The sequence below is a fragment of the Stenella coeruleoalba genome, assembly GCF_951394435.1.
Source record: "Stenella coeruleoalba genome assembly, chromosome: 11".
Lineage (NCBI taxonomy): Eukaryota > Metazoa > Chordata > Mammalia > Artiodactyla > Delphinidae > Stenella > Stenella coeruleoalba.
In genome coordinates, this window is record NC_137157.1 from 473,680 (window position 1) to 491,927 (window position 18,248).

Here is an 18,248-nt window from a genome sequence, read left to right on the forward strand (position 1 = left end):
CAGCCTGCAGGACGCCTGCCATTGCCATGGACTCCAAGGAGGAGAGGCAGGGAGAGGGGAGGGGCGGAGCCAGGTGGGACGGTCAGTCTGGTTGCCTGGAGGCGCGACCTAGACACAATGGGGTCTGGGAGCTGGGCCGGGCAGGGGCAGAAATCCAGACACCCAACCCTACCTTCCCAGCCAGGAGACACAGGAGCAGGTCAGTGCATCAACTTCGGGGGCCCCCCTCCGGCACCAGGTCCCCCACGCCGCTCCCTCGCCCCGGTATCCTCCCCCAAATATCCCTAAAATATCCCAGTTCTCCAGAACCCCGGGGAATTCCTCTCCCACAGTGTTGAGTCCAAACTTGGAGCGCGCACACACACCTCCACTGAACTCATTTTGGGGGTGGGGGACAAGAGACGGCCTCGAAGCTCTGTCCCTGACCCGCGCCTCTCTGGAGCTGGGAAAGCTACCGTTTGTTTCCCTGGTACTTGGGATAGGCGCGGGCCCCGCCCCGGAGTCCGGCCTGTCTGGAGGGGACAGGGAGTGCGGCCTCGCGAGTCAGGGTGGGGGGGCCGGGGCCGCCACCTTGTGTCCGCAGGTGTTGCCGGCAGCAAGCGCTCCCACCGTACCATGGGCCCGGAAGTCTGGGTCGGCCCGTGGCGGCCGCACCGGCCCCGCGGCCCCATCGCAGCGCTCTACAGCGGCCCGGGGCCCAAGTACAAGCTGCCAGCCAGCACTGGTACCAGCGGTGGGCCGGGGGAGGGGGGCACACAGGGGCTAACCCTAACCCTGGTGATGCTGGGGCGCCCCGCAGGTTACATCCTGCACGACCCGTCGCGGCCCCGCGCCCCCGCCTTCACCTTCGGCGCACGCCTCCCCACGCAGCAGACTTCGTGCGGCCCAGGGCCAGGTCACCTGGTGCCCGCTCGCATGACAGTGCGCGGCCGCGACGGCGCTCCCGCCTACTCCATCTTCGGCCGCCCGCGCCACGCAGCGCCCTTCCTCACTCCCGGACCGAGTCAGGACCCTGGGACCCCGGCCTCCCCAACGCCGAGCCGCCTCCAGGGACGCCCACTCGGGAACACCCCCACTGAGCCCGAGTCCCCCTCGGGCACCCTAACACTCCAAATTCGGTCCCCCCATCTCCGGATCTCAAAAGAGCTCCAAGCCTCACCAGGCTTTGACAAATCGTGGTTCGAATTCCCCCTAATCCCTGGACTCCAGCCCGGGCACCCACCAGGCCCCCAGTGCAGTTCCGGCCCACACCCCGGTCCGCCCCGCAGGCAGGTACTTCCCGGAGCGAGCGGAGAAGGCGGCGTACCCCAGCGCGCCTCGGCACACCATCGCTCCCCGAAACTGGGGCCTCCGCGCAGAGTCGCAGACCCCAGGTGAGCCCAGGAAGGCCCACCCTGCACTGGCTGCGGCGGGCAGACCGGCCGGTCCTCAAAGACCCACCCTCGCTGGCTCCCCCAGGCCCCGGGACCTACACTGTGCCCTCGCTCCTGGGCCCGCGCGTCGTCGGTAAAGTCTCGGCGCCGATTTACTCCATCTACGGCCGCAGCGCGGTGGGCAGCGTCTGCGAGGACCTCAGTAAGGTGGGGAAGGGGCTGCCCGCACCGCGCGGCGAGGGGTCAGCGGTCGACGGTCCTGGAAGCCGGACACAGCGCCCCTCCCGCCCTCCCGCAGACCCCCGGGCCCTGCGCCTACCATGTGGTGAGCCCTGGGATCTACAAGCCCCGGGCCCCCCAGTTCTCGATGCTGGCGCGGACTTCGCTCCCCCAAGGCAACAGCCTGAATCCCGGGCCTGCAGCCTACAACGTGGACCAGGTGCTCTGCAGTTCAGGGTCAAGGGTCAGAGGCGGGGTAAAGGGGTCCGGGTCTGGATCGAGGGTCTGAGGTGCGAGGTTGGGACCCGGGAGCCCTGGGCCGGCTGGCAGCGCCAGGCCAGCGACGTCTCCTGGGTCCGCAGCACCGGAAGCCTCGCGGCTGGAGCTTCGGGATCCGGCACTCGGACTACCTGGCCCCGATGGTGATCGACGTGGATGACTGACCAGCCGGCCGGGCGCGGTCCCACGAATGTTTCTTAAAATCTCTGGATCCAGCAGCCTGTCGGCCTCTCTGTGCTTGCGGCGAGGCAGGCGGGCAAAACGGACAGGTGGGCGGGCCCGCGAAGTCCCGGACTTCTCAAGCTCCCGCAGGCCCTCGTGATTGGCCAGGACAGAAGTGAGCCGGGTCGTCCTGCCCCTCCGAGGCGGCGATTGGCCTAAAACCCTGCCTGTCGGGAGGCCCCGCCCCTCCGCGGCTCCGGCCAGGCGCGCAGTCCCACTGTTCCCACCCTGTGGCCTCCCGCAAGACGGAACGGAAACCGGCTGGGATCCGAAGAGGACCGGCGAGCGCCGCTGTGCAGGACAGGTACGGCCCCGGATCAAGTTGTGAGACCGAGACGTGAGAGCCAGACACGGAGACATGCACACGGGCGACACAGACACGGGACTGAGGGGCGGACACGGGAGAGAAACGAGAATGGGGTCGGGACAAGGGCACTTCGCCTCAGTGACACGGACACAGGACGGCGACAGGTTCCAGATGTGTGTCGCAGCCCGGAGTGGTGGCGGCCCCACCTACCCCTGTCGCACCTGCTGATCTCTCCCGGGGCGGGAACCAGAGCCCAAGCAGCTGCCGGGGCTGATCAGCCTGAAGCAAGGGTACCTCAGAGGCTTCGTGCGCGCTGTGCTGGACCGGACGCGCAGGGCGCACACATCCGTGCGTGGGGACGGCTGGCTGCCCCTGACCCCGACCCAGAGGTCAGGCCCAGAGACCGCCTGCCCCCAGGGACGCCACAGCGCCCCACCACTGTCACTGACACTGAGGATAACCCATTGCTGTGGGAACGCCCCCTTTGTGCTGTCTACACCACCTTACCCATGCCGAGGGGCCATGCTCTTGGCCATCTGGCGAAGCATGAATCTGGAGGAGACCGCGGCCCTGGCCAAGTCTGGGCAGCAGCTGGAGTGGCCGGAAGCCTGGTGCCAATACCTTGGGGACAAACATGCCCTGAGGCAGAGTCCTGGCACCTGCCCTGGCTGCCTGTGGCTGCAAGGTTAGAAGACACCTCCTCTCCAGACCAGAACCTCTGACCTCAAAAAGGCCAGCAGCCACAGGCAGCTCCTAACCTCACGCCTGACCCAGACAGAGCCCCCAAAGGCCCAGGCTTCTCAGCCCCAGGACAGAACTTGGATCTCCCTTCCCATCAGCCCCCAATAACAGGACCAAATCATCCAGCTGCCCCTTCCCCTTCGGTTCCCAAGGGAAGAGCTGCTCTCCCTCCATCCCCCAGACTTGTACCCCCAGCAATAGGTACCAGCCTCATCCCCCCACTGACGCCCCCCATCCCAAACGAGGACAATTTATTTTCCATTCCCTCTCCAGCTGGACACCCACTACACTGCTCAGTAAATACTTAACTCCAGATGAGTCCTAACCAAAGAAGGTGAGGAAAAATGTGGGGGTGGGGAGGTGACTGTGCAGGTGAACAGCATCCTTGCCTAGCATGTACCAATAGTCAGAAGACGTGGTCTGGGGCGCGTGGGAGGGCACTTGGGGTAAACTGGAGTCTATTCATGGATTCACTGTCACCCAGAGCCCAGAGCATGTATAGGTGGGCCACTGATTGGTCACTGATCTGGGTTTGGTAGAAACATTGGCCAGAATCTCTGAAGGGTCACTAGGGAGGATACTGATCAGTTATTCATGGGTCATTGGACTTTGGTCAAGATCATCAACGGAAATTTGATTGGAGTCATTAACAGGGACTTGGTCAAAATAACTGATGGGCCTCTGATCAATCATTAATGGGCCATAGGACATTGATCCATATCTTTGATGGGTCATTAGTGAGGACTTACCAGAATTGTTCACGTCACTGGTCATTATTTTGGACATTTGTCAAGGTTGCTGATGAGTCCTTGGTCAGGGTCAGTGATGCGATCACTGATCAGAGGCCACTGAGGGTCACTGGGAGTCCTGATGCAGGGGAGGTTGGCCAGATGCAAGGGCTGCCAGGGCAAGTGGGCCGCTGTATTGTGGGTCAGAGCAGGAAGCTTGTTCTTGCAGACGGAATCCTGCATGAAGCAAGAGATGTGACAGCCACTGTCGACAGCCTGCCACTCATCACGTGTGACCTGACCCCAGACTCTGGGGTCCACCTCCTGCATGTGAAAGACCCCTGACCTATGAACACACACAACCACAGGTGATCTGACCCAAACCCAGGGTCAGTGTCCCACATCACAGGATGCCTGACCACCCACTCAAGAAGGTGACCTGACTGATGCACCTGTCATCCCATCACATAGAGAACTTGACCTTCCATGCTCAGGGTCCCTGACCTCTCATGACTGACCCGAGAGTCAGCATCCCCCGCATCTCACAGGAAGCTGCAGGATCTCCATCACCTTAGCCTCCCCCACACAGCCTTCATCCTCAGTAAGAAGGCAGAGGACAGCCTGTCTGCTCTGATCGTAGGCAGGAGGTTGAGAGAGGCCGCAGTCCTCCCCAGCCAGGACAGGCCCCGGAGCGCCTGGAGCCTGTGTGGCCTCTCCGTAGGGGTCCCCATGTGGCTGTGGCATGTCTGTTGGCGTGGATCTCCTTATGTGGTCCCAACCTCCCGTTCATAACTCCCGCAGCCTTGGTCCTCAAGTACCTCAGCAGCCCTGTCTCACCCTGCCTCTGCTGGGACCGGCCTCACCGCTGGCAGTCCCCGCCCCACTTCTTCAACTCCCACCCAGTGACCTTATCCAAGCAAGGCTGACCTGGCCTCGGGTCTGGGGAAACCCTCACGGCCCTCCCGCCCAGGCCGAATACAAGGACTTCCTGACCTCCACCGCTGAAGTCAGGCACACTGCCGCTTCACGTCTCCCCCGTCCCCTCACTCCAGGGGAACTGGCAACCAAGGGTGCATCAGGGGCTGGAGTTTGACTGCACGCGAGACGCGGGGTGGGTCCACGCTGAACCGTGTCTCCGCAGTTTGGCATGGGGCAGCCGCTCTGACCGCCAGGAACAACCCCGCCGTAGGCCACGCTTTGGAGTGGAGGAAGCGCTGCTGTGCTTGGACGGCCTGGGGCCCCCGGGCCGGCGGACCCGGTCACCCATCACCAGGCTCGGTGAGGGGACAGGAAAAGGGGCACCCGCTCTGGCTCAGCCCTACGCCCAGAGACGCCCTCCCCTCCTGAGCCCGGCTCCTCACTCCCCGCCCCACCGCGCGGGCAGGCCGACACGCAGCAACGAAGCCCGAGAGGCGCGCAGCCGTGCAGATACCTGGTGCGCCGGGGCCGTAAGCGAGAGGGCGGGTAGAGCCAGCGACTAGCTACAGCGCCGAACAAGGAGCCGCCGCCGCGGGGGGCGGGGCGCAGGGAAGCCCCGCCTCTGACACGTGACCTCTGGCTGACCCGCCACCTTCGGCGCACGCGCACGGCCCAGCGCCGGCCAGCTCCATGTCAGTGTGCGCGAGCGGGGCGCCGTTGACGCATGCGCGCTGGCGTGGTGCGAGGCGGATGGTCTCCGCAGCTTGCCAGGTCGCGTCCCCGGACTCCTGGCACCGACCCCGGCGCGCCGGGGTCTTGGAAAACTGGCCCGCGAGGCGCGTTCCGAGAGGGCGCCCTGAACGGGGCTCCTGGAGGAAAAGGGCCTCCCGGAGAGGGGCCCTGGAAACGTTCGCAGGCTGCCTCCGTTTGCAGGTCCATCTTGTGCACCGCTTAGAACACATTTTGTAAAGGAGGAAGCTGATGTCAGCAGGCTGAGGGGCGTATCCAAGGTCTTTCAGCCCAGGAATCGTCGGACGGGGCGGAGGCCGGACGTTTAGGAGTCTTCTAGAGGGTCCTCCCAGCAGCAGCTGAACAGGTGAGGCGTGGGGGGGGCGGGGCGGGGTCCTAAGACCTCCGCCTAGCAAACCTCCATAGGGCCCTGAGAAAGGCGCAGAGGTCACCGAAGCAACAGCAGGGCGTGGGCCACGAGCTCAGAGCTGCTGTCGGGTACCCGGCTGTGAAGAGAGTGGGCTCGAGGCAAGTGGAAACCTTGTTTCTCTTACAGGGTGACTGCCCGCCGGAAGGTTCTACGTGCGAGGGGCTCGTGGGGAGGGGGGCGGGAAGGCGCTGCAGGCTGCGGTGCGGGTGGCACAGGATTTCCGCGGGGCTGGAGGCCAAAGCACCACGATTGAAGCGGCCTCAGAGGGGAGAGGCTGCAAAAGGGCCGGAGGAGTCAGTCTTGGGGGGCGGGGGTTGAAGCCAGAGACTCACCTACCTCCTTTCAAGAAATGGGAGTTTATTGCAAACAGATAAATATGCTCAGGACTCCGGGCGCGGCATGCGCTTGGAATGCTCTTGGTCGGCTCAGACGCTCAGGTGCGGGCGAGGGCTGGGCTGGTTACAGCTGCAGGCACACGACGGGGGGCAGGGCCCGGGTGGGAGGCGATAGACTGAGGCTCTCAGGCTAAAGGACAGGACGGACGGGGTGGACGCTTGACGACACCTAAGCTGGAGTTTGAGGTTTCAGAGGTGAAGCAGTTCTGACGCCAGGTGAGCAGCTGCTGCTAGCAGAGCCTGCGTAGGGCTGGTCCCTCAGACGGCAGCATCTCCAGGATGGGGTATGACCCGGGAGGCCGAGGCACCTTCTGGCTCCTGACACCCTTGCTCTTTTCCAGGAGCGTTAGGCCATGCTGTTGCTGGCTCAGGCACCCAAGGCTTGGCACAGGCTCCTTCAGCTCAAGCCTCCAGCTCTCCCTAGGACCCCAGGAGGAGAGGCCCAGCATGTGAGGTACCGGCTCCTATCAAGGCGGGGCCCTGCAGAGACGGGAAGGCAGGACCAGCCCCAGGGCCCTGGGCTACGAACTAGGTTGCTGATCACAGCCTTGATTGGGGCTGGGCTGGGTGGGGTCTGGCTGGCCATGAGAGCCGAGAAGGAGCGGTGGCAGCAGCAACGACGGACAGAGGCCCTGCGCCAAGCTGCCGTGGGCCAGGGTGACTTCAGCCTGCTGGATCACCGGGGCCAGGCTCGCTGCAAAGCTGACTTCCGGGGCCAGTGGGTGCTGATGTACTTCGGCTTCACTCACTGCCCTGACATCTGCCCCGAGGAACTGGAGAAGCTGGTGCAGGTGGTGCGGCAGCTGGAGGCGGAGCCTGGCCTGCCCCCCGTGCAGCCCATCTTCATTACGGTGGACCCCGAGCGGGATGACGTGGCGGCCATGGCCCACTACGTGCAGGACTTCCACCCCAGGCTGCTGGGCCTGACCGGCTCTGCTGAGCAGGTTGCCCAGGTGAGCCGCAGCTACCGCGTGTACTACAGCGCTGGCCCCAAGGACGAGGACCAGGATTACATCGTGGACCATTCCATCGCCATCTACCTGCTCAGCCCTGACGGCCTCTTCACAGACTACTACGGCAGGGCCAGGTCGGCCGAGCAGGTCGCAGACAGTGTGCGGCGCCACATGGCTGCCTTCCGCAGCGTCCTGCACTGAGCTGGGTCATTAAAAGGATGTGGTGGAGCTGTGTGTGCCTGAGATCTATACCAGCAGCCCCTGGAGGCCACGGCAGGAAAGGGGCTGGAGACGTGGTAGCTTCCTGGGGTGCAGAGGATGGACAGCCCTTTCCTCCACACGGAACAGTTTTGTAAAGGTTTTTTTAAAGGGATTGGCGGGGTGGCAACACTTTATTGGGCTGGGCGAGCCAGGAAGCAAAGTGGAGTGAGCAGATGCATGCCCAGCACCTGCTGGGGACAGGGCTCCAGGGCCCAACCCCAGTCTCAGTGCTCCCCACTCAGGGCTGGACCATGGAGGGGGCAGCGTAGGTCTGGAAGCGCTTGTGGGCCCGCTGGTACGTGAGCAGTCTCAGGGACATGGTATCCACCGCCGCCTCCAGCCCCGGCTGCTGGGTGATCTCCACTGTGTAGTCATTAGCCTGTAGAGACAGATCGTCAGCAGAGACCAGAGACCGCTTCCCTCCCAGGCTCCCAGGCCACTCACCAGCTGCAGGGAGGCCAGCATGGAACGACACACCTCAAAGGCAGGCTGGCCAGCCACCAACTCCGCAAAGGGACACCACTGGTTGAGCTGGCTGAACCTTGAGACTACCTGATCCCCGTAAGTGTGGATGTCAAAGGGCACATGCTGCTCCTGCAAAGGGGAGGGGCAGGTCCTGGGGCTGGCCCAAGGCAGGCAGCGGGACGCTCCAGCTCTCCACCAGAGGCCCTGGCCCAGCCCACCTCACCTGCTCCTGGAGCAGGGGCTGGATGACGTCCTCCCAGTCCCTGATGCGCTGGCTCAGCTCTGTCTCCTGGACGAACTTCTGCGAGGTGGCGATGAAGAGCTCCTGGGGGAGGAGCAGGGGCTGTCACCTCTGTGCAGGGCCCACCGCCCGGCTCCCCCACCCACTCTGACCTGGGCCTACCACGTTCCTTCGGACCAGCTCCTCGTAGCTTAGGGAGGCCGGCATGGCTTCCGCTTCTGGAAAAGGGCAGCCATGAGGTGCTGCGGCCGTGAGCCTCACCTCCTCTTTCCTCCCCTCAGGGTCCCCTGGCCAGCAGCCCACTCCCAGACCTACCCAGGTCTGCGTCTTCCCCAGGCTCGGCCCCCTCAGGCTCTGCGTACTCCTCGGGCTCTAGAAAGTCACCTGCTGGGAGGGGAGGACCCGAGCAGAAGGCAGGTTAGCCCACAGCCGGCGCTGAGCCCCGACCCAGCCTGGCCCCCGTAGGCACCCACCTGCCGCTCCCAGGTCCTCCAGGGAGTCCTCCAGCCGGTCCTCCTCCGCGGGCCACGGTTCCTCCTGAGCCCTCGGCAGCCACCGCTCAGCCGCCTGCGCAAAGAGAGCATCTGAGGGCCACTGCCGTCTCCCACCAAGGGCCAAGCGGGGTCCGGGCGGTGGCCGGTACTTGCCTCCCTCCTCTGCAGCTTCCGGAGGGTCTCCAGCTGCTCCTTCACGTGTCTCCAGTACAGGACCTCCATGTCTGCACACGAAAGCCTTGTGAGAAGGGCTCCCTCATCCTGCCCAGGCCCACCCGAATCCGCCCCGGGCCCTAGGTGTCCCCAGGCTGAGGGGAGGTGGCAGAGCGTGCTGCCACCAACCCTCAGAAGAGCCGCACCTGCAAAGGAAGGGCCCTTTCGCCGGGGCCGCCTGCTGTCAGCGTGGTCAGCATCTGCAAGAGGACTGGGTCAGCAGGCGCCAAGCCCAGTCCCGCAGCCGCACCCGGGCCCTCTGGCCCTGGCCCACCCCCCGGCCCACGCACAGGCAGCCAGGTACCACTGGTGGAAGTCCTGCAGCTTGACGGTACCCTTCCTCTTACGCTTCTGTCCTGGAGCCTCCTCCACACTGGGGGGCACAGAGTAGGGCCTACCTGGGGGCAAACAGACGATCTCGGAGCACAACCGTGGCCCAGGGCAGATCACCGTGCCCACGGGCCCTGGAGCCCCAGCCTCCACTCAAGCCAGGTGAGCCCAGCCCCGGATGCCCAGGGGCAGTGCCCCTCCCCCAGTTACCTTTCCTGAAGGGCTTAGCGTCCAGGGAGTCGAAGGGGTCCAGGCCCTGCCAGGGGTCTGGGGTCTCCTGAGCACAGAGCACAAGCAGACACAGGAGAGTGGAGGACGTGCACCCTCCCCCCAGTTGAGAGACATAGGGAGGGAGGTGCCCTGGGGCTGCAGGAGAGAGGTCCAATTCTGGGGAAGAAGATTGCTCGAAAGACAGCCACTGCAGAGGGGCCTCAAGCATACCCTCCCTGCCGGGGGTCCAGGCCCCACCAGCCCTCACCTTCAGCCGGGACGCAGGCTCCAGGGCCTCCCTTCGCTCCCGTAGTGCACACCTCCTGGGCTGGGCCGCACTCTGCAAAAAAACGTTGAGGGTTCCCCTGTCCTCCTCCACCCAAGGCTCCAGGCACCCCAGCAGCCCTGCTCCGGGGCTAGACACCAAGAACCCCGCAGGGACCTTCTCTGGGGGCAGGAAGTTCAAATAGTTTAATGACTAAAAAGTAAAACAGAAGTTCTGGGAAAAACTTTAGGAGAACATACAAATCAGTAAACTAGTGGTCACGGGGTACTTTTTCTTCTTTAAAAAACAGAAAAAGGAATAGAACGATACGATATCCAAGTATCTACCAGCCAAAATTGACAAATGTTAGTATTTTTTCCTATATGTCAGGATTTTTTCTTACAAAAAAAGATGTCTTAGCTCTAGGCTGGAGCACAGAGCTGACCCTCGGGGGTGAGGGAGGCCGGCCTGTCCACTCCTGCCAGCCTGGCCTTGGGAGAGTCAGCTCTGGAGACCAGCTGCCATTCTGGGTAGTAACCCTGAGCACCGTGGGCCTTGGACTCTTGGACACCAGCCGCCCCGCCCTGAGAGCAGCAGCTGCTCTGCTCGGAGAGGGGAGAGACATGAAAGCTGCTGCCCAAACGGACAGGTGCAGGGCCAGGTCTAGGGCTGGCTGGGGGACGCACCCACTGCCCTGGTGTGCAAGGCCCAGAGAGGGAGCAAAGGCCAGGGGACGGCCTTCCCTGTGTAAGCGAGACTGTCCCCGCCAGGGCTGAGGGCTAGAGCTTTGCAGGCCGGACTGTGGGTCCCACCTGCTCTGGGCTCCTGGGCTCCTGCGGCTCCATCGGGACCTCAGGGGCCGAGGCCTCGGGGGGCTCTGCTGCCCACTCTGTATCCTCTTCTTCACCCCCACCTCCGGGCACTGGGCCTTCTGGAATGGTGCCTGGGCAGGGAAGGAAGAAACCAGCCGGCCCCAAGGAGCCTGAAGACCAGTCAGCAGAAGGGGGGCTGCCCCTCGGGGATGAGGGCCGACCCCAAGGAGAGCCTGAGAGGCCACTCCTCTCTCAGCTTGTTTGTTAGAACCAGAGGATGCAGCAGGGCGTTTTACACGCTCATCGTACTGCTGCTTTGGTTGGTTCATTTTATTTCTTAGTAATTTTTCTCTTTAAATGCTGCCACCTCTGTCTGCCCAGAGAGGAGGGGGTGGGCCCAAACCTCAGAGCCCCAGAATGGTCAGGGGGTGGTCACTGGACCAAGACAGCACGGCTGGCCAAGGTGGGCCCTGAGCACAGAGGCCTGCTCCCCATGCCTCACCCCCCCACAGGCTGCACAGCGGCAGAGGAGTGCAGGGCCCCGTCCCCCCACCCCACCCTGCAGCTCCACGCGGCAGCTCTCTCCTCACCTGGCTCCTGGGAGGCGCTGAGCAGCGGGACTGGACTCCTGCGCACAGAGACTTCCACTGGCTGCTCCTCAGCCCTCCCAGAGGCCTCTGGGAGAGACGGGGGATTGAACGGGGTCAGCCCCGCTTCCCCCGCAAAAGGCCCCTTCCTTCCCACCAGCATCCGAGCCCTCACCCTCACCCTTCTGGTTCCTCGGCAGCAGTGCCCCCGTGGGGGACATGCCCACCGGCTCCAACATGAAGGCTCCTCTGGGGTGGGGGGTGCACGTATTCATCCTAAAATCCTTCCGGCTGGCCAGGACCTCCCCCCGACAGCTGTGCTGGCACAAACACAGGTGCTACAGTGACCCTTCCCCAGCACACCCCACCCTCCACCCGCCAGGCTAAGGCCCGCACCTGTACAGGGGGTTATTATACTTCTCCATCTCATCAGGGGCTACCAGGGCCATGGGCAGGAGGGGGACGATGAGGGTCTCCTGAACAGAGGCCAAGAGTGGGTGAACCGTGAGAACCCACATGGCATGACACCGCCTTCCAACACCCCCATCAGCTAAACGCAGGAGAGGGGCACTCACACTAGAGGCCTGGTCACTCCTCAGATCCACGTTAGCACGGGAATCAGAGAGGTCATCCAACGACAGGAACTGCGGGGGAATGGAGAGCTCAGGAGGGTGCCTGGTGAGCACAGGGGGCAATGCCAGGCACCCAGGAAACCTCACCTCATACTCCACTTCCTGGGGGGCCCTGGAGCCGGCATCCCCAATGGGCCCGTCTTCCCGCTCACAGGAGAGCTGCTTGGCCCGCCTGAGACAGAATCAGTGCAAGGGCGTCACGGGAGGCCACGGGGCCTCCGGAGCCGCATGCAGGCCCCACCTCCAGTACTCACTTCTTGCCAGAGATGAAATCAAGAGCCTGGTAGACCAGCGAGTAGAGATATTCCACCTGGCAACCAGAAGCGGGCAGTGAGGATGCAGAAGGGAGGGGCCCTCCCCAGAGCCTTTCCAGCTAGTCGTCCAAGTACACAGAGAAGCCCAGATGTCCCGTCCAGAACCCCCAGCACAATTCCTGCCAACGTGGCTGCCAGAAATACTTGTCCAATCAAACTAGTATGTTTCCCCAGAATTACCTAACAGCCGCAGCTCCCACCCCGCTCTGCGTCCTCACACCACACCGCGGCAGGTGTGGCCACCTCCGCACTGTGGCACCCCAGCCTGTGCCCCACGCAGCCCTGTCTGCCTTCACTGCTGGCACACCAACCAGCCTGCCTGCAGCCCACGTCCCTGCTGCTCCAATTAGTGCCCAACCTGCAGGAGCACCTGGGGGTCTCTGCCGGCCCGTCACAGCTCCAGCCACAACCCGTGGGGCCCCACCGTTAGGGTGAGGGTTGGGATCTTCCAGATACCACAAAGCACCCACCAGGAGGGTACATACACGCGCTGCCCCTGGGCCATTTCCTCTGGGGTGACAGCACCCGATAGAAGGCAGTGGTGAGCAAAACAGGTGGTGGCCCCGATCGCATGGATCCCACTCACCGGGAATAATAAACATTAACTTTCTTTAAGTGTTTGTCACACGCACAGGACTGTGCTTCATGCTTCATCTCATCTACTCTGTCGGAATTAGGTACCATCACTATTCTCAGTGTATACGAGATAAACTGAGACTCAGAGAATCAAAGTAACCTCAGTCAGTGGCGGGTCCAGGACTTGCGCCAGGGATATAGAAATCCAGTGCTGCGCCGTCTAACACGGCAGCCATGAGCCGCAGCTGGCGCGATCAATTTAAATGTAAGTAAAAGTTAATACAACGCAAGATGCCTCAGTCACGCCTGCCACATTTCAAGGGCTCAGGAGCCGCACGTCTTGGACAGCACAGATCATAGAACGTTCCCATCACCTCGGAAGGGCCGGCTGGACGGCGCTGACTACGGCCAATGCTCCCCTCACACCTTCCAGACTTCGTGCTAACATTCTGCTACACCTGCTTTATCACGTATCTACCCGTCCACGTATTTGTGTATCGGTTCACCTTAGGTTTTGTGCTTTCAAAGTCAGTTGCAGATATTCCTTCTTAGGACAAATGCAGGACAAAAGAATCCAATTTAATTGGATCATCTAGGACAAAAACCAATGAAATCTCAGACCATCTTAATAACTTACAGTGCCCAGAGGTAGGTCCACTGTACCCTGCGCCCGTTAACCTGCATGTAGGTTACTCCCCCTCCTCTGTCTGGTTGGGACCCCATTACTGAGCTCCTCAACACACTTCTTCTGAATTCTTACCTCCTGTGCACTTTTTATTTTCCCCCCTCCCGCTAAACCACCAATTTGGGATCAGTGCTGTGGTCCACTTTTCCACGCTCCTCCACTAGGGGACAACTATTACTGCTGGAGAAGAATTTCCAGCATTTAATCTTCATTAGACTACCAATGCTTTCAATTAATCTTTTATTTTGCATTCCCCTCAGCAAATATTTTGAACTTTCGCCAAACCTCACTCTCCAAATTTCCAATCCAGTAGCTGATTCTCAGTAGCTGACTTACATGCTCCATTGTGAAAACTGGGGCCTTAGGTGCGAACTCTGCAAACCGTTGGGCCCACCTTCTCTGCATCAGCGTTTCTCCCTGCAGTCTCCTGAGATGAGCTGTCTTTTCTTTTTTTCAAGGCAAGCCCGTCAGCCCATGTTTCTGACCCATTCCTTACCTATTTCTTCTGGTTCTCTGTTTCATCCATTTTCCTCCCCCAGCTCCCCTTTCCCCTCCCCCCACCCCGGCTGGCCACCCCAGCTCCGTGGTTTTCAATTCTGGTTGTCAGAGGGTAGTTCAGAAAATCCTGTGACCTGCCTGCCCCTCCACCCCACCACCTGGGGATCCTGATTTAATCAGTCTGGGTTAGGCCGAGGCACTGGTGATTAACTGGAGTGTAGCCTGGGTTGAGAGCCACCGATTTAGTATTTGACCAATCTCTTTCCTTCTCTTTACAATAAAATGTTTTTCTTTCTTTTTCTTCTTCTTCTTCTTTTTTTTGGCCACATTGCACAGCATGTGGGATCTTAGTTCCCCAACCAGGAATCAAACCCATGCCCCCTGGAAGCGTGGAGTCCTAACCGCAGGACGGCCAGGGAAGTCCCAACCCTGCAATTATTAAATCCAAGTTTGTTCTTTGGTGTTAAAAGGTGGTGAGGAATTGGCGGAGGAGGTGGGAGGCGCTGGTGAGCCTGCCACCTGCCCCGGCAGGACAGCAGACCTCGGTCTCACGAGACACTACAACTCCAAGACCAGTAGTCAGGAGGGGCCCACCTTCTTACTGTAGACACAAGCGGAGCCCTGGATCAGCAGTGCTGCCTCAATGAAGTTCATTGTGGTTTTGCCTTCGTCAAAAGAAATGCAGATCTGGTCCAGCTGCAAGACACAACGCAGGGCAGTGGGAAGTCTATGCACCCTTCTCGCCGGCAGCCCACCCGCCACCCCACCTTCTCCCAGTGCCACTGGCCCAAAGTACCCATCACCACAAGCAGCCCCTCAGAATGACAGCTCTGACTCTGCTTAGGGCTCACCGGTTGTGCATTTTTTTAGAGGCAAAAGACAGGTCTTTGTGATTTTCCCTACTTCCTGTAACCTCTGAGACCTAGTGTTTTGGAAGAGGGAGGCCCCTAGAGTGTATCATCCACGAACGGCCAGAACTACACACCACCTCCTCTCCGCAGGTGCTCACACCTCACCCATCCTAGTCGGGGCCAACTCAGCCAGACTCCAGCAGGAAGACGCCCACCCCGAGAGAAGGACTGAGGACCCTCAGGGGTGGGGGAGACAGAGACAAAATGCTGGGGTCTCAATCCTTTGAGCAGGAAAGTCAGGAAACACTTCCAAGTACATCCTCCTCCTTCCTCTGCAACCACCAACCCCACAGCCCCTCATGAGCCCCAATTCCTACCACCCCTTAAATCTGTGTCCACCAACCATATGCCAACAGTCCCCAAACCCATCTAGACCAGCTCTCTCTCCTAAGCTGCAGAACTGTGTTTATAGCTGCCCACTAGGTATGTCCACCAAGACATCCAAAGTCCCCAAACTCTATCTCCATACTTAACTCAGGATCTTCCCCACAGCCCGGCGCCTCCCCTGCTCCTCTCAGGGAACAGTACTCTGAAGCCTCCACATGGTTTTCAAGCTCCTTGCCTTCGCTTTCCATCTGCCTGGAACGTCCAGCCCCAACGCGCTCAGACTGGCCTCTGCAGCAGTCTCCCTAGGACGTGCCTTGGGCCTCACCACCGCTAGGGTGGTCTTGTCACACCGAGGCTCTCCTCCCCCAGTAGACTGTGATCAACGTTAGGGTGATTCCAGCCGTCAGCTCAGTGCCCGACACCGGTGCTCAGCAAATGCATGATGAGCAAGCTGGTGACAACGGAGCTACGCCTGAAGACAGATCGATGCTCCCAGACAGATGAAGGGAACGGCATTTTAGGAAAGCACAGGCACCCACACAGAGGCAGCTAGCAGACACAGGTTTCAACGACTCAGCGAGATGAGCACTGTGCAAACATGTCCAAAGCAGAGGGTGTGCTGGGGGTAAGGCGAGACATTAGGTACTACGGTGGCACAACAAAGGGGGAGAGTCTGAGAGGAGCCACCATGCCACCACTTCTGCTAATTCCTGAAAAGACAGAGGAAGTTTGTGAAGAGGACAGCAACATAAAACGTGTTTAAAAGAAAGAAAGAATGTTCTGGTAGCTATGTGGAAATGAAAGGAGAAAGACAAAACTAGAGGCAGAGAAATCAGAACTTCAGGGGGCAGAGAAGGTTTGGAAAAGCAGACACATGGAGCAGGAGGGGAGCTGACCGAGCAAGCAGGTTTCCCAGGCATCCACAAGCACCCTGCTCAGTGTGGAAGCCTGAATCCACAGCAGCCCCACCTAGCATAGTTCTCTGCATGTTCTCAGGAGACTCCACGTCCAAGCAGAGGTCAATTGTCAGATCAAGTGTCCATTTCACAAACAGTTATTCTGCACCTACTACGTGTCAGGCATTGTATTAAGCAAAGGGGAGAGAGCACGAACATAGTCCCTGCCCTCACAGAACTTACATTCTAGGGTGTAAACAGACCATAAACAAGTCAGAGAACAGCTTACGATGAACATTCTAAAATACAGAAGGTACTATGACAGAGACCTGTTTTAGACCTGGTGATCAGCTGATGTTTCAACTGAGAGATACAGAATGAGAAAGAATTAGTCATAAAAAGAACTAGGCAAAGAATTTTTGCCACTGAGTGCAGAAAATATAAACTCTCAGTGAAGAATGAACTTGGGTGTTGTCGACAGACAGGTTCAAAAGAACAGGTGGACCCAAAAGAAAAAAAAAAAAAAGAACAGGTGGAGAGCCTGCCACAAGGCTAAGACAGTGGGCAGGACCCGGTTCAGAGAAGGAAATGTGGATTTTCTTCTGGGAGCAATGGAAAGCCACTGAGGGGTTTCAGGCAGGGCAGTGCTGCAGCCTGATTTTAATCTTTAAGCATCACACTTGCTGCTGGGTGGAGCATGAATTGGATGGGGCCAAAAACAACAGTAGGGAGGCCAGGAAGGAAGGTTTTAGCGTGAATGGGAGCCAGATTGTGGCCTGGATCAGAGAAAATGGAAAATAGATGAATTGAAATGAAATTCTGGTGGCATGATAGAATCCACGGGTGAACTGGTGTGCAGTGTGGGGTTTCACTAGCTCTTAGCTTTCACCTTGGTTGAACAGTAGTGCCATATGCCAAGATCAGGAAGGCTGGGATTCGAGCAGGAAAACAAGGAGCTCCCCTTTATAATATAGGAAACCTGAGCTGCTTGTGTGAAATCTAAGCGGGATGTCAAGATGAGCAGCTGGATACACAAAACTGATCGAGAAAAAAGACCTGGAACGGAAATATAAATCGAGGGAGGGGGGAATAAATAAACAAACCTCGGGGTTGTTCTCATACAAGTGATACTTAAAATCAGGGAAATAAATGAAATGGTTTAGGGGAAATGTGTAAAAAGATGGCTCAGGCCACACCCTGAGGAGCTCAACACTGAGACTGGATAGGAGAGAAAAAGTAGGTAACGAAATCGGAAGAAAATCAGAACACCAAAACCTGTTTCAAAAAAGAGGATGTGCTCAACCCACCAAATGCTGCTGAGTTGAATAAGATGACACTTCTGGTGACCCTTGGATTTGGTAAGAGGGATATCATTATTGATCACGACAAGAGCAGTCCAAGCGGGCTGAGGAGTGAAAGTGAAGTGCAGAAATGGAGCGGACAGCTCCTTAAAGACGTCTAGACACAGCTGTCAAACACTGAAAAAAGGTTAAACGCTGACGAGATGGAACATGGCAGTCACTGGAAACTGGTTTGAAAATCTAACATAAGAGATCCCTCTTACGTCGTGATCCAGACCTCTCACACACCCACACATGCACACAAATCGTATTCTACTCTATCAGAGGAAAATGCTGGTCGCCACTCACTAAGTCGATTTCAAGGCTCGCTAACGGGTAGTTTACAGGAGCTGTAAGGACAGCTCCAGGCTAATCTAATAAAGGAGGATTTCGAGGGGCAGAGACGGGGCTGGGAAAAAAGAAACGAGCCTGAGGATGAGTGCGATCAGAGCGCCAGATGGATACACACCGGGAGGCGGCGGGGCCCCCGGCAGCCCCCGCCCCGCGCCACTCCCCGGGGGCCGCCCTCACCTCCTCAAGATATTCGCCCAGCTGGGCCGCCACATCCACCTCCCAGTTCTTGGTGAGGTCGCGGATGGGCTGCAGGAGGTGAGCGAAGCGCGCCTCCACGTCCTCCATGTCCGGGAGGGGCCGGGTCGGCCCGGGGACCGCAGGGCCAGCTTCGAATGACCCAGTGTGCTCAGCCCGCCACTAGTTCTGGCGCCATTTTACTGTCCCCGCCCAGGAAAATACGTAGCGCGCAGCGACGCGCGCACATCTCTGACGTGAGGCTGCCGAATCGCGCCGGAAGGGTCTCAGGACGCCCCGGAGGCGGGGCATGCGTGGGGACGGGGCCTGCGTCTGCGTGGGGCGGGGTGGGGCTTGCAGCTGCCGCCG

The 18,248-nt window shown here is 59.8% G+C and overlaps 4 protein-coding genes across 7 annotated transcripts; 3 read left to right on the forward strand and 1 right to left on the reverse strand.

Annotated features, from left to right (window-relative positions):
* Positions 1 to 528: 528 nt before the first annotated feature.
* On the forward strand, positions 529 to 2,075 carry CIMAP1B (ciliary microtubule associated protein 1B). Of its 2 annotated transcripts, none has more exons than XM_079936986.1 (6): positions 529 to 724; positions 800 to 1,003; positions 1,269 to 1,373; positions 1,459 to 1,580; positions 1,672 to 1,836; positions 1,955 to 2,075. In XM_079936986.1, exons 1-6 carry the CDS (start codon positions 616 to 618, stop codon positions 2,033 to 2,035), a joined length of 786 nt encoding a protein of 261 aa, XP_079793112.1. In that variant the 5' UTR covers positions 529 to 615; the 3' UTR covers positions 2,036 to 2,075. The 2 variants fall into 2 exon arrangements, with proteins under 2 accessions (XP_079793112.1, XP_079793113.1); XM_079936987.1 differs by having other exon boundaries at positions 1,672 to 1,812.
* An 847-nt stretch (positions 2,076 to 2,922) lies between these two features.
* TYMP (thymidine phosphorylase) lies at positions 2,923 to 5,350 on the forward strand (the record flags this gene model as incomplete). Its single annotated transcript, XM_079936532.1, is given in 7 exon segments — positions 2,923 to 3,042; positions 3,044 to 3,085; positions 3,538 to 3,576; positions 3,578 to 3,637; positions 4,032 to 4,161; positions 5,011 to 5,070; positions 5,073 to 5,350. Coding segments are annotated over 7 exon segments (729 nt in total).
* Positions 5,351 to 5,479: 129 nt separating this feature from the next.
* On the forward strand, positions 5,480 to 7,504 carry SCO2 (synthesis of cytochrome C oxidase 2). Its single transcript, XM_079938257.1, has 2 exons — positions 5,480 to 5,883; positions 6,683 to 7,504. Exon 2 carries the CDS (start codon positions 6,695 to 6,697, stop codon positions 7,493 to 7,495), a length of 801 nt encoding a protein of 266 aa, XP_079794383.1. The 5' UTR covers positions 5,480 to 5,883; positions 6,683 to 6,694; the 3' UTR covers positions 7,496 to 7,504.
* A 289-nt stretch (positions 7,505 to 7,793) lies between these two features.
* Positions 7,794 to 18,084, reverse strand: NCAPH2 (non-SMC condensin II complex subunit H2; the record flags this gene model as incomplete). 3 transcript variants are annotated; one of them, XM_079938256.1, is made up of 20 exons in its annotated part: positions 17,883 to 18,084; positions 14,472 to 14,573; positions 12,059 to 12,114; positions 11,892 to 11,976; positions 11,748 to 11,816; positions 11,569 to 11,648; positions 11,354 to 11,487; positions 11,176 to 11,262; positions 10,586 to 10,704; positions 9,777 to 9,848; positions 9,509 to 9,575; positions 9,259 to 9,366; positions 9,115 to 9,168; positions 8,909 to 8,979; positions 8,735 to 8,828; positions 8,577 to 8,648; positions 8,424 to 8,479; positions 8,244 to 8,345; positions 8,000 to 8,149; positions 7,794 to 7,934 (listed from the first exon to the last, which is right to left on the reverse strand). In XM_079938256.1, exons 1-20 carry the CDS (start codon positions 17,988 to 17,990, stop codon positions 7,794 to 7,796), a joined length of 1,827 nt encoding a protein of 608 aa, XP_079794382.1. In that variant the 5' UTR covers positions 17,991 to 18,084. The 3 variants fall into 3 exon arrangements, with proteins under 3 accessions (XP_079794382.1, XP_079794381.1, XP_079794380.1); XM_079938255.1 differs by having other exon boundaries at positions 8,577 to 8,645; positions 10,586 to 10,716; XM_079938254.1 differs by having other exon boundaries at positions 10,586 to 10,716.
* Positions 18,085 to 18,248: the final 164 nt, after the last annotated feature.